This window comes from Solanum tuberosum, unplaced genomic scaffold (assembly GCF_000226075.1).
Source record: "Solanum tuberosum cultivar DM 1-3 516 R44 unplaced genomic scaffold, SolTub_3.0 scf00312, whole genome shotgun sequence".
Classification (NCBI taxonomy): domain Eukaryota; kingdom Viridiplantae; phylum Streptophyta; class Magnoliopsida; order Solanales; family Solanaceae; genus Solanum; species Solanum tuberosum.
In genome coordinates this window covers 19,403-36,209 of record NW_006239237.1, presented here as the reverse complement: position 1 = coordinate 36,209, position 16,807 = coordinate 19,403, and the positions used below count along the sequence as shown (strand labels likewise).

The 16,807-nt window shown below is 29.0% G+C and overlaps 3 protein-coding genes across 3 annotated transcripts in view; 2 read left to right on the top strand and 1 right to left on the bottom strand.

Annotated features, from left to right (window-relative positions):
* The first annotated feature begins 1,663 nt into the window (after positions 1–1,663).
* LOC102596601 (HVA22-like protein f) lies at positions 1,664–4,425 on the top strand. Its single transcript, XM_006359934.2, has 5 exons — positions 1,664–1,748; positions 2,586–2,612; positions 2,969–3,091; positions 3,818–4,064; positions 4,225–4,425. Exons 1-5 carry the CDS (start codon positions 1,702–1,704, stop codon positions 4,249–4,251), a joined length of 471 nt encoding a protein of 156 aa, XP_006359996.1. The 5' UTR covers positions 1,664–1,701; the 3' UTR covers positions 4,252–4,425.
* A 3,041-nt stretch (positions 4,426–7,466) lies between these two features.
* LOC102596273 (protein TOO MANY MOUTHS) lies at positions 7,467–9,015 on the top strand. The gene has a single exon (XM_006359933.2). The coding sequence runs from the start codon at positions 7,550–7,552 to the stop codon at positions 8,915–8,917; it is 1,368 nt and encodes a 455-aa protein (XP_006359995.1). The 5' UTR covers positions 7,467–7,549; the 3' UTR covers positions 8,918–9,015.
* A 6,457-nt stretch (positions 9,016–15,472) lies between these two features.
* The window catches only part of LOC102595939 (glutamyl-tRNA(Gln) amidotransferase subunit A, chloroplastic/mitochondrial), a 10,158-nt gene continuing 8,823 nt past the window's right edge, over positions 15,473–16,807 (bottom strand). Inside the window, exon 10 of the mRNA XM_006359932.2 lies at positions 15,473–16,011. Within this exon, the coding sequence (XP_006359994.1) occupies positions 15,919–16,011 (93 nt within the window). The 3' untranslated portion in view covers positions 15,473–15,918. The remainder of the gene's footprint in view (positions 16,012–16,807) is intronic.

The window sequence follows — 16,807 nt, the reverse complement described above, 5'->3', positions numbered from 1 at the left end:
CATTTATACGTGTAATATCATTCGAAAAAAAAAGGAAAAAAGGCCTAAGGCTAGCAAAAGTCCCCAATTAATTCCTTTGTTTTAAAAGAGTGTTATTTCCTTCTTGTCACAAATAAAAGTTTTAGCTCGTAATTAGTTTATTTATTAGGTATGGAATATACATGATTCTAAGAACATATGCATATTGGATATTTGTATTTAACTTAATCGCGCATTGCATTAGCCGATGTTTACATCATGTTATTACAATATTTTTTTGGGGAACTTTTGCATATAGCCACTCAAAAATAGAGTAATTACGATTCGTAGCTACATGGTATAGGGAGGAGAGTGGCGAGCGAAATTGGGAGAGGGAGGAGAGAGGCGGGCGAGAGAGGGTAGAGAGTGGAGAGAGGCGAATTGTATATGTATATCTGTCAAAATAATTGTATATATGTAACTGGTATACATATGATTTGTAGATCTGGCGAGCGAGATTGGGAGAGGGAGGAGAGAGGCGAGTGAGAATGGGAGAGGAAGAAGAGAGGTGAATGAGAGAGGGCAATAATTTGTATAATTCGCATCTCGTTTGTATAATTTGCGTGTTTTTGTATAATTGAGTAATACAAAGTCTGGAATTATACAAATATGATAAAACTCGAAATAACGAATTGATACAAACATAACATATGAACTTTAAGCAATTATACAAATTATATTATACAAATTACATTATATAAATTATATTATACAAAATCCGAAAACTACACATTTATATCAACTTTAAAAAGTTATACAAAAAAAGATTGAATGTATATGGTGATAAAACTGAAAAACTAAAGGAAACCATATTCATCATATATAAATATATATACAAATACAAACTATCGTATACAAAAAACAAATCAAACAAAGAATTGTTAATTGCGAATTATACAAATGTGGCTAATTATACAAACTCGCAGTCAACCCACGTAATTAATGGTTAATGTTAGTCGTAAGTGGTAATTATAACAAACTATAGCTATGATGACTAATTAAATAGTATAAATTTGCTTAACCGTGTAATTTTCCCTATTTTAATTTACTTACGCAAGAAATAAAAACGTCTGACTAGATACACTTATTATACATTTGTTATATACTAAATAATATACATCGATAACGAAAACAAAAAAGTTAACTTGCCGACTTTAAATGTTACTTTAAGATTCATTTTATTGCATGTGGTTGACGTGAAGTAGAGGCAAAGGTAGTGTAGTAGGAAAGGAAATTCCACCTTCTTTTTTTTTACCATGCATGATCGTAGAATAATCGAATTTAAAATTTAAGATTTATAAATATTTAATGATCTCAAATTTTAAATAAAAAAAATTATTTTAAATGTCCAAAGGGAATTGAACTCGCATTCATGATGATAGTGAGAAAACTTGAACAAGTTTTTGTTTTGCTGCTAAATCAAGAACGTACTTTGTTATTAGATTTTCATCAGATAAATACAAAACTAGATTCTCGAAAAACCGCACCTCATACCTTAGATCCCCCCCCCCCCCCAATACCTTCATGGCGGAGAAAAGAAGACTTTCTCTATACTTTGATAAATATATCCTTTACTTGTGCTAATTGCTTTCATGCACAATATTCCTAACTTATAAAATGTTGCAAATTTTCCCTTCATAAAAAGATCAAATTTGCAAGAGGAAAATAAAGAAATATTTTCCAATGGGTGCTATTGGAACTATTGCTAAAAGTTTGAATGCATTAATCGGGTAATTCAATTTAATTTTCGTAGGTTATTAATTATTGAAACAACGTGTATATCTTTTTTTGACCCCCTCAAATTTAATTTAATTATATAATACATATAAATATTTTGCTAATATCATCGTTTAGTATCAACTTTTTTATTAATTCAATCTTTTTACGATGAACACTATCCCAAATTTTTGTTGTATTGTAAAAAAAATACATGGAAAAGTTACATATTTGGATGCCCGAGAAAAATAATTATAAACCGCTAACTATATATATATATATATATATATATATATATATATATATATATATATATATATATATATATATATATATATATATATATATATATATATATATATATATATATATATATATATATATATATATATATATATATATATATATATATATATATATATATATATATATATATATATATATATATATATATATATATATATATATATATATATATATATATATATATATATATATATATATATATAAAGAGAGAAGAAGAAGAAGAAGATAGCCTAGTTATGTATAAATTGTGTATATTATGTGTGTATATATATTTGTAGGTTATTATTTTGACAGACCGCTATGCTATATAAGAAACCCAAAAATATAAGTTCAACATGCATGTTTTTTTATTTGGATTTACTTTCTAATTTAAAAAAAATCTTCTTTTATCTTATTTTCCTTTTTTTTTTGAGTTAGATATGTAGTGAATGATCATAAAATAATGACCTCCTATATACTTAAAGTTTTTGTTTTATGGGTTGTTTTTTTTTTTTTGTTGTGTTTTTAGTAAATTAAGACCTAACTTTTCATTTTTTTCTTAACAGCCCTGGAGTGATGCTTCTCTATCCTTTGTAAGTTGCAATTTGATCAATTATTAATTAATTAATGATGAAAAAACATTTGAATTATCATTTTTTTCACGAGTTTCATACTCTAACTATTAGTTATTCCCTTTCCCAACCTGAACTATCATAACACATATTGAAGCTCGCTAGACCAACTATCAGTTGTTCCTTTTTCCTACCTGAACTATCACCATCTACTCAATTATGTGTGTTTTGATACATACTCAGTGATAGTTCACGTAAAAAAACAACAACTAATAGTCAGAGTATGAAACTCACGAAAAAATTATAGTTCATATCTATTTTTAACCATATTAAAATTACAAACATCATATGTTAACTATTGTTCTTGAATATTGAAGGTATTCTTCTATGAGAGCAATTGAGAGCCCTTCACCATTAGATGATCAACAATGGTTAACCTATTGGGTTCTCTATTCATTCATAACTCTATTTGAGTTGTCTTGCTGGAAAGTCCTCCAATGGTAACAATAACTTCTATATTCTGATCAAATTATTGTTACTATATATTTTGGAGTTCGAGTCCGTTTGTCCGTACATATATATCTCAATCATTCTATACTGGGAATCTAATTAGCTATGAAATTCGTTGATGATATATCACTAAATAACCTATAGTTAACATGGCTTTTAAAAAAATAATCCATCGTTAAATCATCGTTAAATATGATTAGTGATGAATTTTTGTTTTTAGTGACAAATAGTCTACCCCTTTTTTTAGGGAGTTCAATTGATACCCCTCTCTTCAAAAATAATATTGATTAAATAAATGGAATAAAAATAAAACTTTTTCTATAACATTCCTAAGTGTGAAATTCTTGTAATTTTTGAATTCTCTTGCTAGAATTTATGGCTCTATCATTATATGTGCGAATAACTTTGTCCATCAAATTTTAGATAAACGGAAAAAAATCACCTAATAATAACTTTCTTTTATGCATTGAAATTCAAATATTAGTCTCTGTTATGATTTTTCAACCTTCGTTGATCATTAGACTACATCCTTAGATGCATTCTGAACGAGTTAGTACTAAAAACAACAAGAATTAGTGACGGACAAATTTTGTAGCTAAAACAATAAAAATTCTTCACAAATCCTATTTAGTGATGAATTAGGGACTAATTATCATATAATATTCTGTTAGCTACAAAATTTAACGACGAATTAACGATTTTACTTCAATTTTCAGGCTTCCATTCTGGCCATTCATCAAACTTGTATGTTGTATGTGGTTGGTGCTACCAATTTTCCATGGAGCAGCTTATATACATGAAAATTTCATAAGAAAACATGTTAAAGTTGGGAGCCATGTTAGCTCAAATTATCCACAAAATCAAAGGAAAGCACTCCAAATGATGAGTCTTGATGCAAGGAAAGCTGTTGAAAGATATATAGAGAAGTATGGACCAGATGCCTTTGACAAGGTGGTTAGAGCGGTACGAATTCTCGAACCAATTTAATTTCTATGCACTGACAGTATCGTTAGAAAAAAAAGAAGAGAGAATGTGATGATAGATAACTCATGATAAATAATATTTACATCATATCTTAAAATCGAGTCATTAATTCGTATTCTGAAACTTGACATGTTTGCAGGCGGAGAAAGAAGCAAAGAAACATTGAGGAAAAACAATACCATAAATCACAAGAGCAAACATATATAATATCATATTCAGTGTAATCCGAGAAGAGAAGAAAACATGATGTATTATTTAGAAATGTATTAGTGAAGGACTATATCAATGTGTATTTTGACTTTCATAATTCTTCCACATAAATGAAACATTGGCATTTCTAATATTAGTTGGAAAGTCTTTAATTAAACTCATAGTTCTTTTTAGTTTCAATTTATAAATAAATGTTTGTGTATATATAATTTAATAGATTTTTTAAAACAAACATACAATCTAAATAAAAATTACAAAATCATTCGAATCTTATTAGATATAATACATAAATATGCTTTTTAACCTCGCTTCAGCTGATATCTATCCTTTAATTTTGGGTTTGGACAAGTAAAACACTTAAGTTTATATAAAATTGAACAAACTGTCACGCACGTCCTATGTGACATAATACACGTAGATTGTCATACAGGACACAAAATTGCAATGTAGGACATCACATAATGTGTCTATTTATTCAATTTTATACAAATTTAAGTGTCGACTTGTGCACACCCAAAATTGAAACAAATTAAAAAACACGTTAATTTATTATGTCTATCTAATATTGTAACTCCGCTCTTGTCTTAAATGATATAGAATTTAAGTTTTAGGCAACAACAAAAAGTAATTAGCAAACAGAATTTGGAACTTGAAAAATACAATAAATAACATATCATCACTAGTTAAGCAACTCCAATAATGTAATATACTATATACTACTCCCTCCGTTTCAAAAATAATAATCTCCTTTCCTTTTTAGTCCGTTAAAAAAGAATGACCTTTTTCTTTTTTTGTTAACATTTTAATTTCAATTTTTCCCGTGACATGTATAAGGCCACAAGATTAAAGGACAATTTTGTACATTCGACATAACTTTAATTTAGGATCACAAGATTTAAAAGTCTTTTTTATTTTCTTAAACTTCGTGCCAAGTCAAACTGGACTATTCTTTGTGAAACGGAGGGATAAAATTTAAGTTGAATGAAAATAATGAAATATATTCTCTGCTATTTTCCATCAACCCTTCTTTTCTTTCTGTCTCCGCCATGGCTTCAAATGTCCTATTGACCCTACCTTGGTTTCAATTTATCACTCAAGAGCATCATGTACCCCACCTATCATATCACTCACATCTCTTCAGTTCAAACTCACCCCCTTCCCCCCACCCCACCTCATCCTAGATAAAATTTCAAAATTTTAAATTAGGAATTTTAGAAAAAATAATTTATTGATTTTGAATGAATTATTTATATGTATTAAGTAAAATATTTAATAAAGTTCACTGAGGATATGAGTGTAGATAAGAAGTTGTAGAGAACATGGATTAAGATAGTAGTTAGTAGTGCGATATCTCGCTATTCATCCAACTTAGTAGTCATAGTATTGCTCTCCTAGTTTATTGTCCTTCATTCTCTGTTACTATATGTTGTTTCTTATATTTTGATTATCGTTGTTGGTGTTTTTTAAAAATGGGATAGCATAAAAAGATTGAAAATTTCTCTCAATGGATTGAAATGACTTTCAATAATTTTATTAAGCATTGATGGGCTTTAAATAGCCAACATAAAACATATAATCTGCATAATTTAAAATTTAAACAACCTAAAATATCTCAACAACATAAACAAACAAACTAAAATTCAAAATTCAAATTTATTCAAACTAAATAACTTATTTTGCTAAAAGTTACTGCAATAACTAAAAACAAACTTCAACACTTCTCCTTTGTTTTAGTTACTGCAATTGAAAAAAATGCTCCTCCTCAATTTTTGTTTTGGTAGTTGATGTTGGATTGTTTTCATTGTTTTTGAACTTGCAAAATTTCTTCTTTTGATTTTGTTCTTCAAAAACCCATGTGATGACACTGTATTGTGTAGAAGTTTTTTTGAAAGTGCTTTAATCTAAACTTTTGTATGATTTGCAGAGAGAGGTTGTAAGGGTTTTTCTTCCATCACAACCTCACATATCACATATGTTTCAAAATATGGTTTTATTCTCACAGACCAAATTTGATAGTTTTCGTCTGTGAAAATTTGTGGGGCATTCAAAGAGAGACTGCTGCTTGCCATTATTTTGGTTAAAAAATGATTTAGAAAAACCTGTGTGTTGAAAAAAGCACCAGTTGAAAAGGTAGCCTTGATGGGTTAAAATGGGTAGCCCTGATAGGTTAAAAAGGTAGCCCTTACAGGTTAAAAATGTATGGTAGTTCTTTGGAAGATTTCACAGATCCCTTAAGATCAATGAAGCTCTTGATACCACTGTTGGTGTTTTTTTAAAAATGGGGCAGCACAAAAAGATTGAAACTTTGTCGCAATGGATTGAAATGACTTTCAATAGTTTTCAAAAATTTTATTAAGCATTGAGGGGCTTTAAATAGCCAACATAAAACACATAATCTGCATAATTTAAAATTTAAACAACCTAAAATATCTCAACAACATAAACAAATTAACTAAAATTCAAAATTCAAATTTATTCAAACTAAATAACTTATTTTGCTAAAAGTTACTGCAGTAACTAAAAGCACACTTCAACAATCGTATTATTTTGTGTAGTTATTATTGAGAATGATTTGTTATGCCTTTTCTTTCGTTGCTTCTTTTTTTCCGAATTGCTTTTTCTTGAGCCGAAGATTTATCGAAAACAACCTCTTTATCTCTTAGTAGACTCACAACAACAAAAACAACTTTTAGCGGCAATAAATATATACATTACAAAGAGTGCTAAAGTTTTTATCAACATTAGTTAATTGACATTGGATCCATTATCATCGTAGACTTTAAAGACACTTACAAAGGATGCTAATTGTAGCTAAAATACTTATTTAACAACAATTAAGTTATTGTCATTAATTAATTACTGCCAAAGATCATTTTTGATGTATCGACTCTATCTTCTATCCTTTCTAGACTGGATATATTATTATTATTATTATAAGGTAAAATATTTAATTTAGATAAATAAGGTAAGCCACATCCTAACTAAAATTCTAGCTCCGCCTCGAATCTCCTAATGACACCAAACCTCCACACCCTCTAAAGTCCATACATTTCTTGCATAAATGATTCTTTTCTCACTCAAGATCATGTCCCCACTCTCCCCCACCCATCGTATCAGTCACATCTCTAAGCCTACCCCCCCCCCCCTCCACCACCACTAAACCCTCCAAATAGTTCTTGCATAAAAATTGATTCTTTTCTTAAAATATCAAATAGAACTCCAACAATTGATCAGAAACTTTTACAACAAATACAATGTATCCATTCAAACTCTTTTTATTTCCTCTACTACTCATGTTTTTCCTATCTACCACCCCACCTTCTATCTCCTCAACCAATGTAGCAAACATCAACAATCTCACACAACCAAACATGAATCCTCATGAACTAGAAACTCTTTACAAGATCATGGAATCAATTTCCAGTGACCAAAATTGGAGAAAATCATATCCAAATCCATGCCAACAAAGTTCATCTTGGCTTGGAATTGAGTGCAAAAAAAACACCAACAACATTTACCATGTCACTAGGCTTGATTTTGGGACACATCCAAATCCCACTTGCAAGAAAACAGCAACATTCCCTTCACTCATTTTCCAACTCCCAAATCTTGAATCTCTCTTCTTTATCCAATGCTTCACACACACAAAAACAACAATCTCCATTCAAGAAAACAGAATTCTCCAACAACTTAGTATAAGATCAAATCCATCATTAATTGGCACAATCCCACCTCAAATTTCATCACTTAAATCACTTCAAATCCTCACATTGTCACAAAACAATCTTCTTGGACAAATCCCACCACAAATCTTCACACTCAACTCACTTATTCATCTTGATTTAAGCTACAACAACCTCACAGGTCAAATCCCAAACCAAATTGGCAATCTCATCAATCTTATAGGCTTAGACTTTAGCTACAATTCATTAACAAATCCAATCCCATCCACAATTGGCCTTCTCAAATCTCTTCAAAAACTTGACTTAAGCTCAAACTCATTAACAGGCAAAATCCCTCCAACAATAGAAAAGTTACAATCTTTAAACTTCTTAGCACTTAGTAACAACAAGTTAAGTGGCAATTTCCCAAATGGGATACATAAACTTCAAGAACTTCAATATTTTCTCATGGATGACAATCCAATGATGTTCATAACATTGCCTGATGAATTGAGTCAATTACATAAACTTCAAGAATTGAGCCTTTCAAGTTCAGGTTACTCAGGGGAAATACCATCAAGTTACTCACAACTCGTGAACTTAACTACGTTGTCTTTACAAAACAATCGATTAACAGGTGAGATACCGGTGGAATTTTCAAGATTATCACATATGTATCACTTGAATTTGAGTAGAAATTTGTTAGATGGTGTTGTGCCATTCAATTCAAGTTTTTTGAAAAGACTTGGAAGGAATTTGGACTTAAGTGGAAATCCAGGGCTATGTTTGATGAATCAACATGAAGGGGTTTATGTTGGAGTTAATGTGTGTGGGAGTAGTAGTAATACTATAACTATGCCATTGAAGAAGAATAGATCATGTGAAGCTTCATGTGGAGTTGTTAGATCATTGTTTCTTGTTTGTGTTTTGTGTTTTTTAGAATTGTTGTTTTGTGTTTAGGAGTTTTTAGGCTTTTGGTTGTATTATTGATGATTCTTTGATTTCTAGTAAAAGGTGTTTCCCTTTGTCTCAAAATACTTATCGTGTTTTTCATTTACACGTCTCTTAAAAGAATATTTAAGTAATTAGGATGGATGTTTGATTATTTTATTCCTATTTATGTCTTAAGATATAATCTATGTCCTTAGAGAATTTATTCTTTGTTTGTATTATTGATTCTTTCTAGTAAAGGTGTTACTTTCGTCTCAAAATATTGTTAGGTTATTTGTTAAGTCGTTAATAAGTAAATTTCTTAATAAATACTATTTTCTTTGTTTCAGTTTATATGACACTTTTTAATTTTTCGAGAGTCAAATAGTTTAAGTTTGATCGAGAATATGAGCATGAAAGTTTCAATTTTTTTGAAAGGAAATTTATATATTTGTAAATACGTAAAAAGTACTATAAGTCACAATAATTGATAATTCAAAATGCTTAAAATATCTATGAAAAACTTACGTCAAAAATAGATTTGTTTTAATCTCAAAATCCGAAATATGCCACATAAAATGAAACGTAGGATTACTTATTTTCACAAGTTAAAATTCATCGATGGCATAAACGTTCTTCAGTATATATCTTAAATTCAATATATGTATTTACTCATGTCATTTATTATGTCTTAATCAATATTATTTGATGATTCAATACATATTACTAATATATCAAATCAAATCATTGACAGAGCCAGAATTTTTAATTAAGGGGTTCAAAATCTAAGAAGTAAACACATGAACTAGTGAAAGGAGGTTTGACATCTATTATTTATACCTAAAAAGTAATTTTAACCATGTATGAATAGTAATATTTTCTGCCGAAGGAGATTCGAATGAACCCCCTAAATATATGCTACCTCCGCCCCTGAATCAAACAATATATTAGATATAATCGCATTATATCTAATATCAATATTATTATTCTCATACATTCAATCACTAATCATATTTAAAGTGAAAGCATCTTCATGATTATGTCATTCATTTACACTTTATTTGGACAATTGTATGATCAAGATTAAACATAGTTACACTTTATTTGGGCAATTTTATGATCCCAATAAATCTCACTTTGTAGGTCACGTCTGTGCAGCTAACTATTTGCACAGACAAAGGGAGTCATACATTAGTGAGCTGTCTCTCTGTATAAAATATTATGCGTATGCCTTAGTTTACCCAAAAAAAAACAAACAAATAATAATAATAATAATAATAATAAATAAAAATAAATTATGTCAATCATTCACTATATAATTCAACTAAGGGAAAAAGGGCCAAAATAAATGAGTTAATATACCTAAATTATCAAGCGTGTGATTTTTTCTTACCTAAATAATCACTAACCATCAGTTATTTCCTTTTTGTATCTGAAATATCAGTATCGTTCAAGTGGGAAAAAACAAGTGATAGTTGATGTATGTTTTGAAAAATAGTTCTTGATATTCAGGAAGGAAACTCAGAAACCTAATAGTTTAGATATGAAACTTAAGAAACCTAGATACTTTAGACGTATCTTTGATCTTTTCACTCAAAAACAATAATCTGATCAACTTCTATTATGAAATTTTTGTTCTCACATGACCAAATGATATAACAATAACATGTTCAGTGTAAATAAAATCTAAAAATAATACTAACATATACATAAATCTTATCCTTATTATTGTCAAGTAAAAAAAATATTTCGATAAATTCTAGATTTTTTCAAAACATGATTTGAAAGAAAGAAATACAAGAGTGAACGAATATATTTCAAAATAATATTGTGCAAACTGCCACAATATTTTGTGTAGGGACAGTGTAATGAAGAAACCAGGCCTTCAGACCAGAAAAAGGACACTTAATTAATTGTTATTTTTTTAAAAAAAAGACTGAAAATTAGCTGTTGGATGCCACTTCTTGTTCAGTACCAAATTCTAGTTTCTTATATCATTTAATTATTTATTTTATAAAAAAAAATATATAACATTTTTCAAATATAACTAGCTGCAATTTTTGTCCTATATACTTACATGATCATAATTTCTAACCTTATTTACTTTCACTACTATTGTAATAACCAACTGTGGGTGAATGGTAGCACTCAAGTACATGTATATTAATAGAGACGCATCTATAATTTAAAGTTCATGTATATTGAATTTATTATTGAATTCATAGTTCATTGACCTGTTATTAAATATGTATTTAGTAATTTATATAGTAAAAGGCTAGTGAATTCGTTCAAACCTATATCTAATGGTGTCGTTTCGCCATGATCTACATTATGTGACACTTTTCATTTTTCGAGAGTCAAACAGTTTAATTTTGACCGGCAATTTACTCATGAAATCTTCAAATTTTTTGAAATGAAATTTAGATATTTATAAACGACGTAAAAATTACTATAAGTCACATTAATTGACAATTTAAAATATTTAAAAGATGTATGAAAAATTTACGGTAAAAAATAGACTTGTTTGAATTTCAAAATTTGAAAAACGTCACATAAATTGAAACGAAGAAAGTATCATATTTATACTTTTTTTAAAAAAATAAAATAATTCCTATCCAATGTTTGGAATAACTCGATTAATTCAATTTTACTCCTCATAAAGCCCATTCGAGGAAAATATTCTATATCAAAGACTTTTTCATACTCATAACATAATATCAAGATTTTTAATCAAGAGATTAGAAAAACAGTCTTATTTACTGCACCATATATTTTAATGGTACTTTTTCTAGACTATACATTTATAATAAATTGAGAGGGTTATGGGGTGAGGGTGGGGGTTGAACCATTTCTAAAAGGAATAAATAAATATTCCACATAGCACTTTTTTGTAGAAAAGGAACAAAAGCAAAAGTCTATACTTTTTCCAAAATTCACAATTGGAGTGCAAGTAAATGTTCACTCAATCACTTGTCACAAAAAAGGGACTATCAATTAAATACACTATTTTCATGTATGGTATATTTATAAATTAGCCTTTTCCAAAGTTTCATTACAGTTTTGTCCACATTGTGGTCTTTAGAAATGGACCCTTTTTACATAGCTTAAATACACCAAACATTGAGGAAATAATGTACAACACTTCAATACTACTTGAGATGTATAATAAATTCTCATGAAAAAATATATGATAAAAATGGTCCCTTGGATGTGTTTTTGAAAATTTGAGTCATTTAAGTTTGTTAAAATTCAACACTTTTGATTTTCGTTAAATATTGAATAATCAGGACGGATCAGAGGATTAAACTACTAAAGTAAGGGTACGTTTTAGGCCTCAATTTTGTCTTTCACTCAATGTTTGATTTTTGTATTGAATTTTTTGATTAATTTAAATTTGCACCACACATGACCGATTAAAGAGGCTCTTCCTAGCAAGATTTTTTTTCACTCTGAAGCTCGAACTCAAGACCACGAGCAAGAACCGAAGAAAGGGAATAACTCCCCTTAAACCCTTAGTATGAATGGGAAGATTATTAATAATTTAATATCTCAAAAATCTTTAATATTTAATAAGAATATGCATAATGTTTTTTTTTTAAGAAAATAATAGAATTCTTATTAAAATTTTGCTTTAGGCCACTAACCTTATTGAGTCGCTCCTCAAAATAACAAGGGCCTATACTATGAAAGGAATTAATCTACCTTCTCTTTTTTGTGGAAAAGGAACAAATGCTACTATCTATGCTTTTTTATTTCCCAATTGGAGTGCAAGTAATGTTCGCTCAATCACTTGTCACAAAGGACCATCAATTATTTACACCATTTTCATGTATGGTATATTTCCTCCGTTCATTTTTACTTATTCATTTTAAATTTTATTTGCTTATTAAAAAATAATAATTAATATAAATATTTTGTTATAATGTTCATTAATTGATTACAAATTTGTACACATTGTGTTCTTTGGAAATGGTCCCTTTTTTCTAGCTTTATAACACCAAACATTGAGGAAATAATGTACACAACTATAATTACTACTGGTGGAAATTTAGTAAATACTCATTGAGAAAAATATAGTGGGTGTGTTTGGTATTTTTTCACCTCAATCACTTGTCACAAAGGACACCATCAATTATAATATATAGTTTTTCATATTTATTTGTATTTATTATACAGTTTTGTCCACATTGTGTTCTTTGGAAATGGCCCCTTTTGTAAATATATCATTGCTAAAAATGGGGCCAAACAATAATTATATTGTGAAGAAATATAATAACTAAAAAGTCACTACCTTGATTCCAATATATTAAAACAATTGAAAGAAAATATTAAAAGTTGCTCGTCAACTATTATAGCATTAATAAACTTATAAGTCACCGAGTAGCAAAGTCAAAATTTGATAAAAGGTGTATAAAATTATATATATACACGTGTATAGTTAACATTAAATCTATGTATATCTCAAAAAATTTCGACTTAAGGGTATGCACCAAACCACGTAAGGTGGCTCCACTTAGGCGGAGCCGCACCTTAAGTGAAGGGTGAATTGATGCACACCCGTTAATACCAAAAGAACAATAACAAGCTCAGTGTAATTTTACAAGTGAGGTCTGAAAAGGCCAGTGTGTATGTATGCAGTCCTTATCCCTATTTCGAAAAACAAGAAATTACAAGAGCAATACTACGATTACTTGTATAAAATAAGGATAAGCGAGACAACGTTTAACTACCTATCAACCTTCTACTCTTATTCTTATCCTCCATATATAACTTCCTATAAGATCATATCTTCAGTAAGCTGAAGCTGCGTCATGCCATGTTTAATCCCCTCTCACCAATACTTCTCCGACCTACCTTTACATCTCATAAAATCATCCATAACCAAACTCTCATACGTTCGTATTGAAATAATCATACGTCTCCTATTATGCTCTTCACATGTCCGAATTATCTCAGATTAGTAGGATTTTTTTTTTTTGGCATAATATATAAACATGATCCTTAACTTGACGTCAGTTGGAAACTATGACCTTTAACTTTGGGTGTGCACAAGTAGGCACATAAACTTGTATAAAATTGAACAAATTGACACATTCGTCCTACATGACAATTTTGTGTCCTACATGGCATCCCACATGTATTGCTCCAAGTAGGACACTTGTGTCTACTTGTTTAATTTTATATAAGTTTAAGTGTCTACTTATGCACATTCGTTGAAGCCAAGTTAAGGGTTTGTTTATGTATTATGTTTTTTTTTTTTTTTTGCAGTTTTGTCCACATTGTATATTTGGAAATGGTCCCTTTGTTCATAGCTTAAACACACCAAGCATTGAGGAAACAGTATACACACTGCAATGCTACTGTAGGAAATTTAATATAAATACTCATTGATGCTAAAAATGGGGCCAAACAGTAATAATATTGTGAAGAAAAATTTAAAAAAACTACTAGCTTTTACATTAAATTCAAATAATATTCAATGAAGTATCTCATTCTGTCATTATTATTATTATTATGACCGAAAAAACATAGTAATGTCAAAGTCCTCACGTGGGGAAAAACAGTACTTATAATAATAATAATAAATAATACTCTCCGTTCCATTTTATGTGACACTTTTCAAATTTTGAAATTCAAACAAGTTTATCTTTGATCGTAAGTTTTTCATAGATCTTTTAAATATTTTGAATTATCAATTATTATGACTTATACTACTTTTTACGTATTTTACAAATATATAAATTTCATTTAAAAAAATTGAAGATTCCATGTGCAATTTCAGGTCAAACTTAAACTGTTTGATTCTCGAAAAATGAAAAGTATCACATAAATTGAGACAGAGGGAGTAATAAGTATTAATTGTAGATATTGTTGTTGTCATGGTCTTGCCTACTACCTGTCTTTTCCTTTTCAATTCTCACCTAATTGTGAGGTGATTTAGAAAGGGAAAAAAGAAGTTATATCTAAGAGTGAGGGTTTGATATTCGATTTGAAATTTTACAATTTTGGGTAGTACTATTCGGTAATTAGGTAATCGGTAAATTAAATTTCAGTTTGATATGGTATTCAGTAATACTGTATTGAAGTTATAGTCAATTGTATTACAAAATTAATACCAATTATTTCTATTTTTCTATATGGGGGCATGAATAGAAGATCAATACGTAAGAAGATATAAAGAAAACAAATGACACAACTAATGAGTAAATATTAATAGAACTGTTGATATATGACCTTCATTAAATAAATAATTCCGAAAAATATCAAATACCAAGTAGTACTAATGTCTCATATCAAATCCAAACCCAAATCAGAATATCATAATTCTAAATTTTCTCCCGAATACCATATCTCATACCGAATTACCAAAAATTTCAGTTCAATTCGATGCGGTGTTCGATTTTCAATATTTTATGCCCAACCCTAGTAATATCTGTGTCTTCAGATTTCAGAATTATGTTAAGCACCAAAGTTTTCTAAACTAATTCAAAGCAAATTAGATACTATACAACTTATGCTAAATAACTTAATTTATGCCAGACATGGCAAAAAAATTCTCTAAACTTATGCCGCAACATAAAGTCATAGATAAGGGTACTTTGACCGACAAATTTTCATTGAATGAGCAGCAAAGGGCAAATATTAAAGACCATCCTGAAATAGGGCCAGATGACATAAATGTATACATCAAAGTGTAAAAATTGATGCATGCTAATTTACAAAATGAATTTGCTTGCAATAAGCTACAGTATCTCAGATATTGAGAGTTATGAATTTTCGATTGGCGCGTATTTTTATACGCCAATCCTCCTAAAAAAAACATCCAGCACAAGAAAGTTTTCTGAACGTAATGATTCGTTTGGAAACAGTGGCACGAGCACGGAAGGTTTGGTGGATCATTTGATACTAGATAGACGAACCTGTCGTCTTCCTGTCAGGACAGAGCTTTGCACCATGGCTATTTAGCAAGCACTTTTGATGAAATCGTTACATTGATAAACTGGAACATAACTGCGCACAAGAATTCACGACTAGCATGCAAATTCATCAGCTACTAGAGGAGGAATAAAAGAGCAGCCTTGCAGTGTCTGCTCAAAGATATGGCCTACTTTAAGCAATTTCTCCTGCATTCATTTTAGTACGTACAATATGAACTTTAGATACATACAAGCAAGCACGCTAAAAGAAAAGCAAGAAGTGAAGGCATATAAGTAGTTCATTTTGGAGAGTCCAAGCAACATAGCTAGAAACCGTGTGAGATAAGGTTTAAAATGATTTTAAGAATCTAAACTACTTGGTGTTTTTATTTCTTTTCTAATCATACTAGATATAGGACCCCGTGCCAGCACGGGGCCCAATATATATATTTTTTAATTTTAATTTATGTTATATTATGAAATTTGAGAAGTTATTGAAAATTTTATATGATTTTAAAAATATTTTAAATTGTTATCTATTGTGATTTGCAGTACTTTTTTTTACATAATTTTGAAAATAATATTTATTACTCTGTTTGTTGTAATTTATGTTGGCACACGTAGAATTTCAAATATTAACCATTTTTTATATGTCTTTTTAATATATTAAGTTGTTAATTATTGTATTTTATAGTACATTTTGAACCTAATTTTTTAATAATATATGTTTTTTGTCATGTCCCAATTTATGTGGCATTAATTGATAGATTTGTTGGAGTCGAAAGATTTATTTTGTTAATTATTGTAATTTATAGTTTCTTTTTCGTCAATTTTCAAACAATATATATTGTTAATTGATAGAATACTTTTAATGTAATTTTTTTAAAAAAATATGTGTGATTCTCCATGTCTCAATTTATGTGGTACATGTAAAGTTTTGACAATTAACCAAAATTTTAATACATTTAAAAAAATATTTTTAAGTCATTAAATTTTAAGTAAT